Raw genomic sequence first — 18,388 nt, forward strand, 5'->3', positions numbered from 1 at the left:
ACTCACTTACATCTGTGAACGTCGATCCTTAAACTATATCTGCAATATAGTTATTGGGTTTTTCTTCGCTTAACGATAAGCGTTTTTTGACAATTGCAACGGTTTTTATTTAGCTACTCTCAAAAAAATGAATATTAGAACAAACTAACCTTTTTTTGTTTCCTTTTGCACAAGGGCCTATCAATACAGAAAATATGAACGAAATCGATTTTTTGGCTGTGTCCGAGATTTTGATGTTCATATCTGATATTTACTGACACTGACTCTTAAAACCAACTAAACAACTTAACCTAGAGTGTCCAAAATTAATAAATTTCTGTCTGCTAAAACGCTGTCTTTGTTGCACAATTTGAAACCAGTCAGCTGTTTCTCGATTCTACTGATCTGAACCGAAAAGAAAAGAATTGCCAAATGTTCCTGTGGAAGAAAATAAAGAATGTATATATTTGTTTCCCTAAATCGAGTTAAGTAAACCTTAGAACCATACCCCTGCAAATGGATGCGAACTAATTAAACGAGGACAATTAAAACAAACACTACGGTCGACTTATGAATAAAACCGCCCAAAAGGTGCTTGAAGTTGTTTGTTTTATTTTGTTTGTATAAATTGGCTCAATTTGCAACAGCAAACATGTTACTTGTTATACCCAACCACGCCAAATGCAGTCTTTAATGTGCGAACTGAGTATCAGAAGATAGCCCGTTTTCAAGCAATGGCCGCGAACGAGTGAGAGTCAGAAAACACGCAACAACGATCCCAAAGTCACTGTTGGAAAAGAGAAACTTTATTGCCCAAAATTCAACGTGAAACGGTTTGAAAGGTCAAAGCAAGCAATGGCCTTCAATTCTTCGCGATTATCAGACAGTTGGTGTTCCTTTTTAATCATTTTTAACGCCAGTGAAAGCACCTCACTTTACTATCGTGTAACCCTCACAAACTGCATTATCTCCTCACTTCTGGCACCGATGACAGTGACGGCAAATGCTTTCATTTTGGCAGCAATTTGGAAGAACCCGTCTCTTAGGACTCCATCTTATGTTCTTCTTGCTGGTTTGGCCTTCACTGACTTTTGCACTGGGTTACTAACTCAACCGTGTTTTGCTGTTTACCGATGGGCGGATTTAACAGGAAACATTAAGATATTCTGCATTGCTGCTGTTATCCTACAATTCGTGGGATACTGCCTTTCCTCCCTAACAGTCATCGTCATCACAATAATGGCTGTAGAAAGATGGCTGTATATGAGTCGAAGGTCTCTTCTTACAGTGCGTCGAGTCGTTATTATTTATATCATGTCTGCAGTTTTGGTTATTGTGTTGTTTGCTTGTCACATGTACAACTGGTATTATACAAAAGAATATTTTAGTGCACTTATTGTTATCTTCTTGTTGGCGGCAGCACTTTGTTTTTTTATCACTTGCTTCTCTTATTTCAAAGTTTTTCGAATCATACGTCACCATCAAAGTCAAATACAAGCAAATCGAAACGCCATTGACATCGACAAATACAAAAAGTCTGTTTTCACAATTTTTTATATTCTTGCGATACTTTTACTGAGTTACGTTCCCTACGTGTGCAATCTTGCAGTAACTAATATTGTGGGCTATTTTAGCACTAAATTAGCGAGGGCCTCCCTGAATGCTTGCGCGGTAATTGTTTTTTCTTCCTCGCTTGTGAATCCCTTGCTTTACTATTGGAGGATGAAGGAAATCAGAGATGGGGTAAGAGGAATCGTAAGAAAATTCTGCTGTGAAGAAACCGAAGAGGAATCATAATGATATCATTAGTAGAGCGGTTTTCAATTGAGGGTCGAAAGTAATGAGACAATTACTTTGGTTTTGGTTTTGGTTTTATTACGGTTTGAGATTGGCTCAGTGAGCAGTCTAATTGGTAAGTAATTGGTTTGGTTTTTGTTTTACGACACTCAATCGAAAACCGCTCCATAACTCTTGAGTGATGCTTAAATACAGTAGCCGAAGTGAGATGAGCATTTTTTTTGTCAAAAATATCAGTACGCGAGTCATACAGTAACTGATCACAGACGAAAACAAACTATTAGAAACCTTGGAATAAACTTGTAATCTAATCACACAATCAAGATATAAAATAAATAAAATTAATTAATTAATTAAACAATTAAATAATTCGTATAGCTGCAATACTAGAACTTTTCCTTTTGATATTTGGTGAAAATTATTCCTATATGACTGGTATTAAATCTATCATTCTGGTTTCGGATTAAATCATTTATAGCTGAGAAATTCGTAGTTATGTGAACGTGCCCATACATTCTCCGATATAGCGTTCCCATACATGCTCTGTAATTAAAGAAATATGCTTTCTAGCTTAAGCATCAGAGCTATAAATCTGAAATTTAGCCGACATGATCCCTGCATAATTGACTTTAAAACTATTCATTTTGTTCTGGGATTGAATTATTCATAACTGAGTAATTCGCAATTATATGAACGTTGTCAAAGTCTAGTTAATTGCATCATGTTTTCGTGCAAAGCAACGATAGCACAGTTGGTAAAACGCAGGATTGTAGTATTTGTTTACCGTCCTGGAGCTTCCTGGGGCCTGGTTAAAATCCGGAAAAACGGACTTTTTTTTCCTTTATGTTTGCTGAGGATGAACAGCGGTTGGGTATATCGTTTTTCAAAACTCTGCCGAAGTTTGCTTGCAATTCCCTCAGCGCGAGGGTGCTATGTTAAGAAATAATCGTTCGGAAATATATATCTGACAAAAGTACATCTGAGAACTAACGTGGAATGGTAGTGATTACACCATCAAATGGTGCATCATTAAACCAGTGATTCCATACAAGGAAATCCCTCTCGCTTAAATTTGTGTTTGTCTAGCGCAGTATCCAATTTGCCGAATAGTCTAATCTTCTTATTAGGAAATCAACATATAACTATTTACAAAAGAGAAACTTATTCTATGCAGCGAGTCAGGAGGGGAATCGCTCCAGCCGCCCAGTTTTATGAATTTATAAAATCTACCGACCATCCTCTAAACTACACGGTCTGATAGTGGCCTCGTGAGCGATCGTTTTATCTTAAAAGCTTGTACTTCAAAGCGATATGAATGCAATCTTAGTTCTTCTACGGAAGGATATCTGCGATAAGCCCGATGTTTGCCAAAATCAAATACTCACTTTTAGTCAAGTTTTGACATGAACACGTGATGCTGTTTAATTATAAGTGTATCATGACGAAAGGATGTTACGAATAAGTAAAGAAATCTAATCAGCGACTACTTAACAATCAGAACTTTTATTTAGTGACGGAAAAAGAGAAAGTAAGTCAAAAGATAGTGATTCGACTTATATCTACTGATAAGAATTTTGTACTTAAGCAAAACAAAGCAATTGAGTCTAGTTCAGTATTGGAGTCAAAAGGTTCAATAGTTTGAAGACTGACTTTCATTATATTTTCTAATCCTGTGGACTGAATAACGCCCCCTTAAGAAAACTGAAGATACATGTAATAAAGGTTTTTTTAGCTATATTCCCTTCCCCCAATCCAAGAGGAAAAAAGAAATCAACAAAAACAAAACATAAAAAATACTGCCACTGCCTTGTTTGTGCAGTTGCCCTGGTTGATAAGTAAACAAATAAATAAATAAATAAATAAGAGTTAGGTCGTGTCTTTTATATGCGTGTCGACCGAAAATATTTAAAGAACGCCTGCTAGCACGTGAATTCGAATAATTTACAAGTCAAGTGAACAGTAATCGAATAGAATATCAATAAAATCCGACTGATGTGACAAGTTTCGCGTGTACGTGACATTTTTCTTTTGAGTACTGTAAGTACTTTCAACTTTACTGTTCTGAGAGTTAGTATGTAAGTTAGTTCGCGAAGTTCGCGAAGCAAGTTTCGTAAGAAAGTTCAGAGAATTTCGAAGCGAACCTAGATTGAGAGGTGATGCGTAGAAACGACGCTGTGAAACTCTGAGGCAAAGGTCAAAATTAAAACGTGGAGTTTTCAAGATAAAATAATAAATTTATTTATCGATATCGAGGGAAAACACTTTACAGTCCTGGACTGACAAACCTGTGGCCCTCACCTAAATTACAATAACAATAATCGGCCATACAATAAATAATATATATACTTATAAAATTAATTAAAGTAATTTAAAAATTCCTAACTATGAATAATTACGATAATTAAAAAAGAACCTAACTATATATGCTATACATGCAATAAAGAAAATAAATAAATCTGTGGAAGCCCAGTCCTTACTGGCTAACGTATCACGGAGAACAATTATTCTTTTACACTCTAAGATTTCATTTCCTATTAGAAACAACTGAAGGAAAAAAAAATTAAAACAAATTCACTAAGAAAAAATACAATAAAATTTAAGAAAATTTTCGTTTAAGTGAATAACACTCCCCTAAGGTGTTTTATGATGAATATGGTGTCCATTCGAGCCTGGTCTTATTAACCGCGCGGCCATGGGCCGAGCGCGGTTCTAGGTTTACCCGTGGTTTATTATTATTATTTTTTTTTTTTGTCGGTGACCAGACGCAGACCTCCGCTCGGCCAAATTCCGAGTCACGCAACGTGTGATGTTTTTTCCGCCAGAAGCTGTTAAAACATTAATACACGGATAATTTTACGGATATTGTTTCCTTTGTTGTGGGTAAAATATATTTTCTTTTGGTTTTATCGAAGCGTTGGATTCAAAGGGAATAATAAATACGCTAAAAAAAGGTATTACGTCAGCCATGGAATGCGTTGACGTTGCAGCTTTCACTTTCGCTACGTGACTAATAAGATCGTGTTTACTTTGGAAGTTTATTTCGTCAGAAGCGACGGTCATCAATTTATTTGCAAGTTTGCGAGTATTTCTTGTGGTTTTAGGCAAATGAAGTAAATTCTTTGGCTCTTTCATCGCAACGAGTTCATAGATCGGAAGGAAAATGAAATATTTGCAAGCCAAGCAAAGAACATGTCAGGACATGCAATGATTACGTCATTGGTAGGGAAATAACCACCGTACTAAAGATAGCCGTCGATAACGCAATTCTTGAATAATATGACTCGTGTGACTTCTTTGCTAGCCCTTTACTCAAGGAAAAAATTAAATTTAAACTTGACTTTTAAGAAAGAAAGCTGTTGTTAATAGTGTTCGTATCTTCATGCCCATACATATCCCAAAGAAAGTTCCAGATTAACACTATTACGTCATCGGAGATTTCGCAACGGCTACGACTGATGGTGCAATAGTACAGTCTGTGTTGATCAAGTGATGTGATGTCTACAGTAATCAATGAATCATCAAGGATTACTTTTGAATGTGCACTGCGTTGCGACTGTAGTGCTAAGAAAACAGTTAAATTTTAAAAGCGCGGTTTTAAGATCTAACAGATCTTCTTGTTTCTAAAACGAGATCGGTTAGCATTCGTACTGATGCAAACCAAAAGAAAAATACAGAAGCACGTAAATTTCAGAACTAAGTATCACTCGAAAGCCGGTTTCAGGGAAATGGCCTTAAAGAATATATGAGAATAAGTAAATCAACAAAGATTACTAATGCATTTCTGAAACGCAAAAATTTAACCTGTGCGTTTGTATCCTTTGCCGTTAAGAAGTTTTCACAATTCAGACGGCTACCTGAGGGTTACTGAGCGCGCTTAACACGGGGGAAATTAACTCTGAAAAGCCATACTCCGCTTGTGGGGAAGGAAATTGATGACGATTAAGGGCCTGTTTACAAGGAGAGAGGGTTACCTTAGCAAGCGGGTTACCCTAGCACTCACACATTTCCTCTTTTTTCCTTCGTCGTGTTTACAACGCAGCTAGAGTTACCCGGATAGGCAAGTTACCCTATCTGCGTGCTAGGGTTACCTTGGCAGGCGGGTTAACTTTTTCCCTTGTTAACACTCCAGGTAGGGTTAACCCGCCTTCCCGGGTTAACTTTCTAATTGTTTCCAGACCCTTTGAGTGTAACCGCGCATTAAGTTGTCCCGGGATGTAGGGTAACCCTACCTGTGAAATTTTGCTTGTAAACCCGGGCTATCTTTTGCCCTCCAGCTAGGGTTAACCCGCTTGCTAGGGTAACCCTTCCTCCTTGTGAACGGGCCCTAACTGGTACCAAAGGATGTATTTTGTTAGTTAGAGACTTCTGCGGACGCCGGTTAAGAAGGTTGTTCTAACAGCAGTTTAAAATACCAAGTTCGTTTGTAATCGTCCATGAAATCCCGACAATATAATCAACGTAATCTATTACTTTGTACGATATTTCTTGCTTGAAGACGATTTCTTATTAGTAGGTACACCCACGCATGGAAATAAAAGGTGCTTAAATAGCATTTTTAAAGGGCACCAATTCTTAACTAAAAGAAAGAAACGTAAGTGGAATAAACACAAAGCACGTAAGACGATTGTATTTTAAACCCATTGCTGGAAGATTAGAGCATTTTCAGAACAGCAGTACGTAAAATACAAAAGCAAACAATTGTCAAATACTTGTGAAATGTTCGTGGCTAGTCTGACGCGGCGTTTCGTCTCGGCCAAGAGACTCTTCAGAGACCTTTAGAATTCTTAGGCAAACTCATTGAGCATCACGCTCAAAGTCCCGTTGGCAAATTCTTGATGTTGACAGTCTGGCCCTCTATCGCAGAAGGATTCCCTACCGTACGTTCACGAATTAAATTTATGCAAAGCAAACAATTGTCAAATACTTGTGAAATGTTCGTGGCTAGTCTGACGCGGCTTTTCGTCTCGGCCAAGAGGCTCTTCAGAGACCTTTAACAGTAAAATATCTTGCTAAAAGGTACATTGACAAATCGACTGCATGAACTACATGACTATACCTCTAAATCGCTAGAAAATCCTTTAAGAGCAATAAAACTGTCACTAAATTTTCGAAGATAAATTTATAGCAGCATATGCAGAGAAAACTTTGCAACTTGCATCTTTTTAGAGCAGTCTTTAATTGAGCGTCGAAAAATCAAAACTAAAGTAATAACTCTGGCCAATCACAAACGGCACAGACGATCTCTTCAACCAATCAAAACTCGAACCAATTATATACATGTGTAGCCGGGACAAAGCGCGGAAAAAGTGCTATGAGCGAGTCACGATTGGTTTTCTTATTGGATGAGAAGTGGCGCCAGATTTTTAAACCAATCACGAAGCCCAGTAATGTAAAAAAAAATAAATAAATAAGGCAAATGCGAATTAATTTTGAAACTCAAGGGAAAAGCGCTTTAACATGTTGCCGCTTTCCTGCAAGGATAAAAAATATGTATGTCTTAATTTAAGCTTTTCCTTTGAGCTTTCAAACCACTTAGACAATTCAGCCGAGAGTGTGTGAAATTAAAATATGTTTACGAGGATGCTGGTTTTAATAGCTATGATTAAATCAGCAGACATTTTAAACAAAATCATCTCTATTGCGCAGTTTGAAAGAAGACGGATGGTTCGCTTTAACATGTTGCCGCTTTCCTGCAAGGATAAAAAATATGTATGTCTTAATGTAAGCTTTTCCTTTGAGCTTTCAAACCACTTAACCACATCTCTATTGCGCAATTTGAAAGAAGACGGATGGTTCTCCTTGCTGCTGATTTGCACCGAAAAAAGAAAAGAATCTTCAAAAGTTGCCATGGTGAAAAAATTTCCCTTAATTGTTGAGAAAAACCAGACCTTTTAAAAGTGAATGTGAAATAATTAGGCGAGCACAATTGAAACATTCTTCGACATTAGTTCGATTTAATGAATAAAACTCCTCCAGGTGCGTGATTTGGTTTTGTGTGTTAATGATTTGATTATATTTCCAACACCAATCAGTTTAGCTGGCATATTCGACTGAGCGAAATGAAAGGTGCACTTTGTCAAAATCGCCTAATGTTTTCTTTGTTAAGAGGTCCATTAACCGATTCATGCGCGCGCTCGCGCGCGTTGCTAAGGAGGTGAAACTTCACTTCCGGTTACTTACGTCAACCTGCGCGCAGAAAGTAAAAACAGCTCAATAACTTGCAAATTCGCTTCCATTTTAGATATTAATTCTTTGTGTTTCACAAGATGCAAAATAAAAGAAGAACAAGCAAAGACAAAATAAGAGAAAAACAGAAAAACAAGAGCGAAAGAAAGACCAAAACTAACTCTGCGTGGCTTTGTTTGATCTTACCAAAGTGCGTTGGCTTCGAAGTTACCCTATCAGAGCACGCGCTGATAGGGTAACTTCCAATATCTATCGGGCGCACTACCAGTTTCTTTAAGTGCTAAAGGAAACGCGGTTTTTCATTAAATCGAGCCTTTTTCGACGAGTTTCCATTGAAGCCAACGTTGGAAACATAGCTAAGCATTCCTTTGTCAAGATCTTGCTTTTTCAGAAGATTACGAGTTTTTCAACATTTTGAAATTCTCAAAATCTGACCTTTTAGAAATAAAACAAAATCTATGCATAGCATAATGAGGATTAAAACTAAAATATTAAATCAAGGAAAAAAAATCCCGATAAAGCATTTTGCCTGGGAGCCTTTGCATTTTTTCAGTATTAGTCACATGACCAAGGGCGTGGCCTGATGAGGTCATCACTGGTGTTACTGGTCATGAAAAAGTTAAAGCACATGAAATAACTCTGAAGTAACTAAAAATGATGAGTTTAAATGAGAATAAATTCTCCTTAGCAACGGCTCGAAATTCTCGCCTCTAAAAAACTCGCTATGAAACTCCTCTGTGTTGTTAAGCGAGGCAAAGAAACGGAATAAGCTGAATATGCATCAGAGCAAAAGGTAGAGTTACACCGAAAAGAAACGCGTCAGGAAACGTTTACAAAATCTGCTGTGACTCACCGCTTGACCTCGTCTTGTGATGTACATGTTCAGCCCTTCATGACATCTTTCCTTGTCTGTTTCGCGCTAACATAAAATTGTGCTTTCCTTTTCTTAAGGGACCTTTGGTGAGTAAGTCGGCCTCATGTTGGCGGTGTTTCCTATTAGAACTCAACACTTTTTTCGGTGTTGCGCTGGTAGACAAAACATCATCTGATACATTGCAACAATCAAGGACCGTTTAATTTCTATCTGTCCCGCAATAAAATAACACGCATCATCGAAGCCGTGACTCCACTCTGTTTTAATGTTAGGAGACGTAAGTTGTAAAAAGACCGCAAATGTTAATTGCGCACAAATAATGAACGCAAAATGTTCTTTTTTAAACATAGTGAGATTCTAAAGTTGAATGTTATAGTCTCAAAAATCTGCTTTTTCCTTGACTTACTCAGGTAGGCTACCTATCTCTTGACAATCAACAAGGACCTCAACAAGGATATTACGTAATGAGCACCATTGTGATTTTAAGACGTGGACTTGTATTCAAGTTTTTTTGGCAGTATGAATTTAAAATAAAATAACTCGTCGTAAAACAACCTCTTTTTCATCTAAGCCCACTAATTGCCTGTCTATTACAGTGTACGATAGAAAGCCCGCACTTTGACGTCAATTTTGCCATGTCTTTTCCATTCTTCGGGCAGTAGCTCCTGATTGAACAAGAGTTAGCTAACGTCATGTAGTGTTATAACCTGACGATAAAGTGTAGCTCTTGTAGGGCGAATTGATTGCTTGATACTAATAACTTTTGAATATAATATTCGATTGACTTTGAACAGTATACTAAACCAGCCAAATTGAAGTGTACTAAGTAATATATCAAACTCGAAAGACAGTGTTTGAACACATTTCCAAACACCGAGAAGAGAGTTAAAAATACGACGCGTAGCGGAGTATTTTTGACGAACTTCGAGGTGTTTGCAAATTTGGTCAAACACTGTCTTGAGTGTTTGATATATCCTCCCAATCAAAACTTAAATTAAGGAGAAAATGGAGAAAGAAAATCGTAAAAACCTATGCTAATTAAGATCAGATATCCAAACACCATGACGGTCATGATTTCCTTTGTTTAAAGGTGATGAATTATTAATGAGTTTGAGAAGTCGTACGAGTATCACCGTTCCTATACAAAAAGAGCAAATCGAATAAAAAGAAGCATTTGTAAGTGCTCCTGTCCTTTCCGCCCTCTCGCAGGTGAACCATACTTCTCATCCGTGTTCCAAATTCCAATCTACATGGGTGGAGGGTACTCCCTTATATGGGCTATATAGGTATGTGCGACCCCAAAGGATATGGTTTTAAAGGCGTTTTCGTCAAAAAGGGCATCAATTTTGGCCACTTTAGTAAATAGGATATGGTTTTTGCATTTTAGTCGCATTGTGTATTACATTTTTTTCTTTTTGAGTAGCTACTTTTTTGTCATTTTCGATAAGACCGTCAACAAACGCCTTTCAAAATGCCTTTAACGTCGGTCTCAACTTTCAAACTAATTACAGGTCAGGTTTGAAACGGAGTAATGATTAAAGGGTCAGGTCATAAATAGGGTATCGAATTTTGGTCAGGTAATAAATAGGGTAGGGAAAATCGCAGAGTTTAGTGAAGGTTTTGGGAAGCGGGCCGCACACCCCCGCCCACTTGTTCTGGGAATACCCCTTACCCTTAGTCTCCCCAGGAACACTACATAGTCTTATCAACTGCCAAGCGTTCACGGTGCAGGGAACATATGGTCATATCCAAAATGTTTGTTGGTGTTCGGAAATAAGCACTTCACGCTAAAATAAGCTCAACTTCGGTTCCACATTTACTAAACTTCAGGAATTTTTGTGGCATACGGATATTCCATGATATTGTTGTTGCAAGATACCGGTGATACACGTGGCAGTACCGGACAACGTTGAATCTTTGATCGTGGATCAGGTCCACATACTCATCCGACCAAACTCGAGAAGGTACCAGCTATGTTTGAAAGGGTTTATTGTTTAATTACGCAATAATAAGAGATAGTTTTCTGAAAACGCTCGCAAAGGAAATTGAAAGGTTATATATTTACGCTTCACAGTGTCACGAAAACGGATCAGACAAAAATACTGTTACTAGAGTAATAATCTAGTATACGAATACTTTCAGATAAACGTTGCAGACATAACTGAATTAATAAAACTTGGATATATCCCGCTTTTTTAAATATAAATAAGGGTTAAAGCAGAGAAATTCCACCTGCTATAATAATAATGGCCTTTGGAGAAGCTTGCCGATAATCTGCCGAAGGATACATTATATTTACACAGGTTGTTTCACACACTGCAATCAATCAATATTTTTTTGTACTCACTCTTGCTAAAAAATTACAATGTTCAATGAAAATATTAAAAGTGAAAATTAGAGTACTACCTGCCTGGAAGAATCATAGGGGCTAGCAGAGCCAGGCAGCCAGTTACCATCAGCATTAAATAGAAACAAAATACAGGTCAGCAAGAAAACTGAAGCACAAATTCACACACAAGAAGGAAAAATGAAGAGGAAAAACGCTATTTCTACGCTATAAAGGAAGTCTAAAATAGTTAAATTTACATGTGAATACAAAAGATTAATATGAAAAGAGCACACACTATTGTTTGTTTGATCAGTGTTTGTCGTGGAGAGCAGTTTTCGCAATTGTATATTCTGAAACTGAATTAAAACCAACGACTGAACTGCGCAGAAAGGAGATTTACAACCGAAGCCGAAGACATGGACAAAACGTAACTTCATGCAACAGTAGCCACTAAATATCTTGTATAAACAAATTGACAGTTCTCGTGTAAACAAGCAGAAATCTGCTTAAGTTTTACCTCCAATTTAATTAACTTTCTAGATAAGACAGAAACCAAGTCTCATCTTCATTTAGCTTATCATCATGATTTTAATTTCTGATGTACTTTTCGACATGCGATCAATTATTTCTTGATGGTCAGCTTAGTTGTAACTGTAGCAAATCTCGAAAATAAGCAAAATTCAAACAAGGGTTACCGCAAAACTAAAAAGTGTCCCAAAAAATTGCAAGGTTATCACTTTATCACAATAATGGCTGTAGAAAGATGGCTGCATATGAGCCGAAGATCTCTTCTTACTGTGCGTCGAGTCGTTATTATTTATATCATGTCTGCAGTTTTGCTTATTGTGTTGAATGCTTGGCACATGTGCAACTGGTATTATACAAAAGAATATTTCAGTGCACTTATTGTTATCTTCTTATTAGCGGCAGCACTTTGTTTTTTTATCACTGGCTTCTCTTATTTCAAAGTTTTTCGAATCATACGTCACCATCAAAGTCAAATACAAGCAAATCGAAACGCCATTGACATCGACAAATACAAAAAGTCTGTTTTCACAATTTTTTATATTCTTGCGATACTTTTACTGAGTTACGTTCCCTACGTGTGCAATTTTGCAGTAATTAATATTATGGGCTATTTAAGCACTAAATTAGCGAGGGCCTCCATGAATGCTTGCGCGGTAATTGTTTTTTCTTCCTCGCTTGTGAATCCCTTGCTTTACTATTGGAGGATGAAGGAAATCAGAGATGGGGTAAGAGGAATCGTAAAAAAACTTCTGTTGCGAAGAAACTGAAGAGGAATCATAATGATATCAATAGTAGAGCGGTTTTCAATTGCAATTGAGTGTCGAAAATAATTAGACAATTACTTTGGTTTTGGTTTCACCACGGTTTGAGATTGGCTGAGCAGTCTAATTGGTAAGTAATTGGTTTGGTTTTTGTTTTACGACACTCGAAAACCGCACCATAACTCTTGCGTGATGCTTACACACAGTAGCTGAAATGAGATGAACATTTTTTTGGTCAAAAATATCAGTACGCGAGTCATACAATCATGGGAATTAGGAAGTGATCACCACGCGAAAAGAAATGGAATAAACTTGTGATCTAATCTCACAATCAAGATATAAAATAAATAAAATTAATTAATTGATTAAACAATTAAGCAATTCGTATAGCTGCCATATTCAGTTAGAACTTTTCTTCTGATATTTGGTGAAAAGTATTCCTATATGACTAGCATGAAATCTATCATACTGGTTTTGGATTGAATCAATCATAACTGAGAAATTCGCAGTTATGTGAACGTGTCCATACTTTTATAATACTTTTGCCGTCTGTCTTCAGCTGTCTGTACGGTAGAGTGAAAATATTTGTATTTGCGGCAACTAGTAGGAGACATTTTTCTATTTTTGTGTCATTTATTTAACGATTAGAAAAAACGAATAAAAAATCAGAGGCTATCTTTGTCGTTTGCCGTCTGCCTTAAACGTCATACTTGAACTCACTTATATCTGTGAACGTCTATCCTTAAACTACATCTTCAATAAAGTTATTGGATTTTTCTTCGCTTACCGAAAGGCGTTTTTTGACAATTGTTTTAGGGTGCCAAAGGGCTATTAAAAAGCAGCCGCAAGGTGTCTTCGAGAAAAAATTCATAAAACATTTATAACAAGAGAATATCTGCTTTTCACGTTGTCAATGAATTGCTTAAGGCCTTCGCTATAATGTTATTGCAAAAGAAAATTCAAAGTTACTTTTAAGGCCTTAACTATAATGTTTTTTACGATAACTGCAGAAATTTTCACGCGCTCATTGGCTAATTTTTATTGTCAATAAGCGGACAAACACATGAATTTATAATTTATGCAATGCGTCAACGAGCGAGAGCGACCAATTTGACAACTTGTTATCGTAAAAAACAAATTGATGTCAGTTTTTAATGCGTCTGTCCTGCTATTGACAATGAATTTCGTCATAACATTACCAAAGTAGTCTGCGTATCCACTAGGCTGTCTCCTCGTGGATCCACAGCTACTTTGACAATGTTTTGACGAAATTCACGATCAATAACAGGACAGACGCATTAAAAACTGAGGTCGATTTGTTAAAACCGCAAAGGAAAATTCAAAGTTAATTTTCGACTTTCGCTGACAAGCCATGAACATGACAGAATTCAATAATTTCAGCGGTTTTTATTTAGCTACTCTCACAAAAATGAATATTGGAACAAACTAACCTTTTTTTGTTTACTTTTGCACAAGGGTCTATCTATACAGAAAGTATGAACGAAATCGATTCTTTGTGTGTCCGCGATTTTGATGATCATATCTGATATTTACTGACACTGACTCTTAAAAACATGTAACCAACTTAACCTAGAGTGTACAAAATTATTAATTTCTGTTTGCTAAAAACTCTGTCTTTGTTGCACAGTTTGAAACCAGTCAGCTGTTTCTCGATTCTACTGATCTGAACCGAAAAGAAAAGAATTGCCAAATGTTCCCATAGAAGAAAATAAAGAACGTATGTATTTGTTTCCCTAAATCGAGTTAAGTACACCTTAGAACTATACTCCTGTAAATGGATGCGAATTAATTAAACGAGAAAAATGAAACAAACACTACGGTCGACTTATGAATAAAACCGCCCAAAAGGTGCTTGAAGTTGTTTGTTTCATTTTGTTTGTATGAATTGGCTCAATTTGCAACAGCAAACATGTTACTTGTCATACCCACCCACGTCAAATAAAGTCTATAATGTACGAACTGAGTGTCACACGATAAGCCGTTTGAGTGAGTCAAAAAATACGCAACAACGATCCCGAAGTCACTGTTGGAAACGAGAAATTTCATTGCCCAACATTCGCCGTGAAACGATTTGAGAGGTCAAAGCAAACAATGGCCTTCAATTCTTCGCGATTACCAGACAGTTGGTGTTCCTTTTTAACCATTTTTAACGCTAGTGAAAGCACCTCACTTTACTATCGGGCAAACCTCACAACCTGTATTATCTCCTCACTTCTGGCACCGATGATAGTGGCAGCAAATGCTTTCATTTTGGCAGCGATTTGGAAGACCCCGTCTCTCAGGACTCCATCTTATGTTCTTCTTGCTGGTTTGGCCTTCACTGACTTTTGCACTGGGTTACTAACTCAACCATTTTTTGCTGTGTACCAATGGGCGGATTTAACAGGAAACGTTAAGATGTTTTGCATTGCTGGTGTTATCCTCCAATTCGTGGGATACTGTTTTTCCTCTCTAACAGTCATCGTCATCACAATAATGGCTGCATATGAGCCGAAGGTCTCTTCTTACTGTGCGTCGAGTCGTTATTGTTTATATCATGTCTGCAGTTTTGGTTATTGTGTTGAATGCTTGTCACATGTACAACTGGTATTATACAAACGAATATTTCAGTACATTTATTGTTGTCTTCTTTTTGGGGGCAGCGCTTTGTTTTTTTATCACTGGCTTCTCTTATTTCAAAGTTTTTCGAATCATACGCCACCATCAAAGTCAAATACAAACAAGTCGAAACGCCATTAACATCGACAAATACAAAAAGTCTGTTTTCACAATTTTTTATATTCTTGCAATACTTTTACTGAGTTACGTTCCCTACGTGTGCAATCTTGCAGTAATTAATATTATGGGCTATTTAAGCACTAAATTAGCGAGGGTCTCCCTGAATGCTTGCGCGGTAATTGTTTTTTCTTCTTCGCTTGCGAATCCCTTGCTTTACTATTGGAGGATAGAGGAACTCAGAGATAAGATAAGAGGAATCGTAAGAAACTTCTGTTGTGAAGCAACCGAAGAGGGATCATAATGATATCAATAACAGAGCGGTTTTCACTTGAGTGTCGAAAGTAATTAGACAATTACGTTGGTCTTGGTTTTGGTTTTACCGCGGTTTGAGATTGGCTGAGTAGTCTAATTGGTGAGTAAGTGGTTGGTTTTGGTTTTACGGCACTCAATTCCTTCAGTTTTAGATGTATTTATCTTTGTGTTTGTCTAGCGCAGTATCCAAATTGCTGAAAAGTCTAATCTTCTTATCAGGAAATCAAAGTATAACTATTTAGAAAAGAGAAACTTATTCTATGCAGCAAGTCAGAAGGGGAATCGCTCCAGCCGCCCAGTTTTATGAATTTATGAAACCTACCGAGCATCCTCTAAACTACACGGTCTGATGATGGCTTCGTGTGTGATCGTTTTATTTTAAAAGTTTGTACTGCAAAGCGATATGAATGCAATCTTAGTTCTGCTAGGGAAGGATATCTGCGATAAGCCCGATGTTTGCCCAAATCAAATACGCACTTTCAGTCAAGTTTTGACATGTTCACGTGATGCTGTTTAATTAAAATCTCTGTGGAAATTTGGTCTATTGAATAATTATAAGTGCATTATCAAGAAAGGATGTTACGAATAAATAAAAAATCCAGTCAGGGAGTACTTAACAATCAGAACTTTTATTTAGTGACGGAAAAAGAGAAAGCAAGTCAAAAGTTCGTAATTCGATTTACATTTACTGATAAGAATTTTTTACTTAAGCAAGACAAAGCAATTGAGTCTAGTTCAGTGTTGAGTCAAAAGGTTCATTACTTTTAAGAATTACTTTCATTGACCTTGTGGACTTCGTTAAGACTAATTTGTTGAATAACGCCTCCTAAAGATGAAGATACGTGCAACAAAGGTTTTTTTTAGGTATCATCCCTTTCTCCATCCAAGAGGAAGAAGAAATCAATAAAAACCAAACATAAAAAATACCGCGACTATCTTGCTTGTGCGGTTGCCCGGTTTGATAAGTAAACAAACAAACAAATAAATAAATAACAGATAAATAATAAGTTTATTTATCGATATCGAGGGAAAACACTTTACAGTCGGGGACTGACAAACCTGTGGCCCTCGCCTAAATTACAATAACAACATCGGCCGTACAATAAATAAAACATATATTTAAAAGATTAATTACAATAATTTAAAAATTCCTAACGATGAATAATTACGATAATTAAAAAAGAACCTAACTATATACATGCAATAAAGAAATAAATCTGTGGAAGCCCAGTCCTTGGCTAACGTATCATGGAGAACAATTATTCTATTGCATTGTAAGATTTCATTTCTTATTAAAAACAACTGAAGGAAAAAAAACTTTAAAAGTTCACCAAGAAAAAAATACAATGAAGTTTAAGAAATTTTTATTTTAAGTGAATAATACTCTCCTAAGGTGTTTTATGAGAATATAATGTTCATTTGAGCCTGATGTTATTTCTAAAACGAGATCAGTTAGCATACGTACTGATGTAAGCCAAAAGAAAAATACAAAGCTCGTAAATTTCAGAACTAAGTATCACTCGAAAGCCGGTTTCAGGGAAATGGCCTCAAAGAATATATCATGAGAATAAGTAGATCGACAAAAATTACTAAAGCATTAGTTTATCAAATGAAAAACTTTAACCCGTGCGTATGAATCCTTTGCCGTTAAAAAGTTTCTTAATTCAGACGGCTACCCGAGCGCACATTAAGGTCATTCCGCTGAAATAGAACCTGCACTGAGATTTTTGTGAAAATTTCCGTATCGATTGTTTATATTACAGGAACTTAAATTTTGAAATAAAAATGAGGGGTCCCCATGTTCGTTTAGGAGCAAAAGCACCTTGTTTATACCCATATAAATCCTTATAATAGCACCATGATTGTAGTTACGATTGCTTGCTAAATTCACGTTTCCGACGATTGCTTTTTGTTCTACACTGAGAATTGGTCCATATTTATTTTACACAGAGAAATGTATTAGTCAATTTAAAACAACAGAAAAAAATGATAGGTCACCATACTCGTTTGCGAGAAAATGACGATTTACCTCTATGGCGAGGTCCAGCTGTAAAGAAAATGCCGCCATTTTTTAATGCGCGCGCGCTAATCACGCGTGAAATTATGCGCAGTAGGGATGCGCAATGCAATACTGGGGAATGACTTTAAGCGCTAATTGTTTCTGCGCATCCTTACTACGCACGCAAATTCACACGTCACGTCCTGTATCGATGCGCGCTCTAGGTAATAAAATGAACAATGATAGGGTAAATGGCAATTCCTATAGCTTTGCCTAGATTTAACGATCTTGGACGTTCGGTGACCGCTATTTTCTTTTGATGGATCATTTTCTCTACCGATTTTCTACGTTTAGCGAAAAAATGAAGAAAATCTATCGATTAGAAGTTTGAATTTTTTGCAAAATGCACCATCGAATTCCGTTAATTTTAGCTCTTCGTTTACCTGTGCGGGGGTTTCAAATGCCTCTTGAAGGGTTAATTTTTGTGAAAACGTTGGCAAAATTTGGAGTTATTTACGCAACAGACCCACTTCTACAAAATATGACTAAGATCGTTTGCCTCCGCTGACTCACCTTCGATATCTTTAACTATAAACCCCTAGAGATCATGCTGAATTACGTGCGCCAATTTTCAAAATAAGGGTATTTTTCCACACGCTTTAGCTCTGAAACGAAGTCGATTATCCCAAATTTTTTTTGCACTTCTGACACAAGTGACTCAGTATCTGACTGCAGTACAAATTGAAAAAAAATCTATCGATTGGAAAATTTTCGCGCGAGTTCGTTTGTAATCGTCCATGAAATCCCGACAATGTACTCGACGATGTAATCAGAGTCATCTATTACCTCTTACGATATTGCTTGCTTAAAGACGACTTCTAAGC

General features: G+C 36.8%; 1 protein-coding gene and 2 pseudogenes across 1 annotated transcript; all 3 read left to right on the top strand.

The window, feature by feature from the left end:
• Window positions 1-523: 523 nt before the first annotated feature.
• Window positions 524-1,886, top strand: LOC145480376 (uncharacterized). Its single transcript, XM_081458662.1, has one exon. It carries the CDS (start codon window positions 835-837, stop codon window positions 1,774-1,776), a length of 942 nt encoding a protein of 313 aa, XP_081314788.1. The 5' UTR covers window positions 524-834; the 3' UTR covers window positions 1,777-1,886.
• A 9,911-nt stretch (window positions 1,887-11,797) lies between these two features.
• LOC145482366 (uncharacterized) lies at window positions 11,798-12,648 on the top strand (annotated as a pseudogene).
• A 1,828-nt stretch (window positions 12,649-14,476) lies between these two features.
• LOC145482367 (uncharacterized) lies at window positions 14,477-15,494 on the top strand (annotated as a pseudogene).
• Window positions 15,495-18,388: the final 2,894 nt, after the last annotated feature.

This window comes from Orbicella franksi, chromosome 3, assembly GCF_964199315.1.
Source record: "Orbicella franksi chromosome 3, jaOrbFran1.1, whole genome shotgun sequence".
Classification (NCBI taxonomy): Eukaryota; Metazoa; Cnidaria; class Anthozoa; order Scleractinia; family Merulinidae; genus Orbicella; species Orbicella franksi.

Bases quoted from the DNA above. Each gene is read 5' to 3' on its own strand.
- LOC145480376 (XM_081458662.1), top strand. From the start codon at position 835: ATGGCCTTCAATTCTTCGCGATTATCAGACAGTTGGTGTTCCTTTTTA.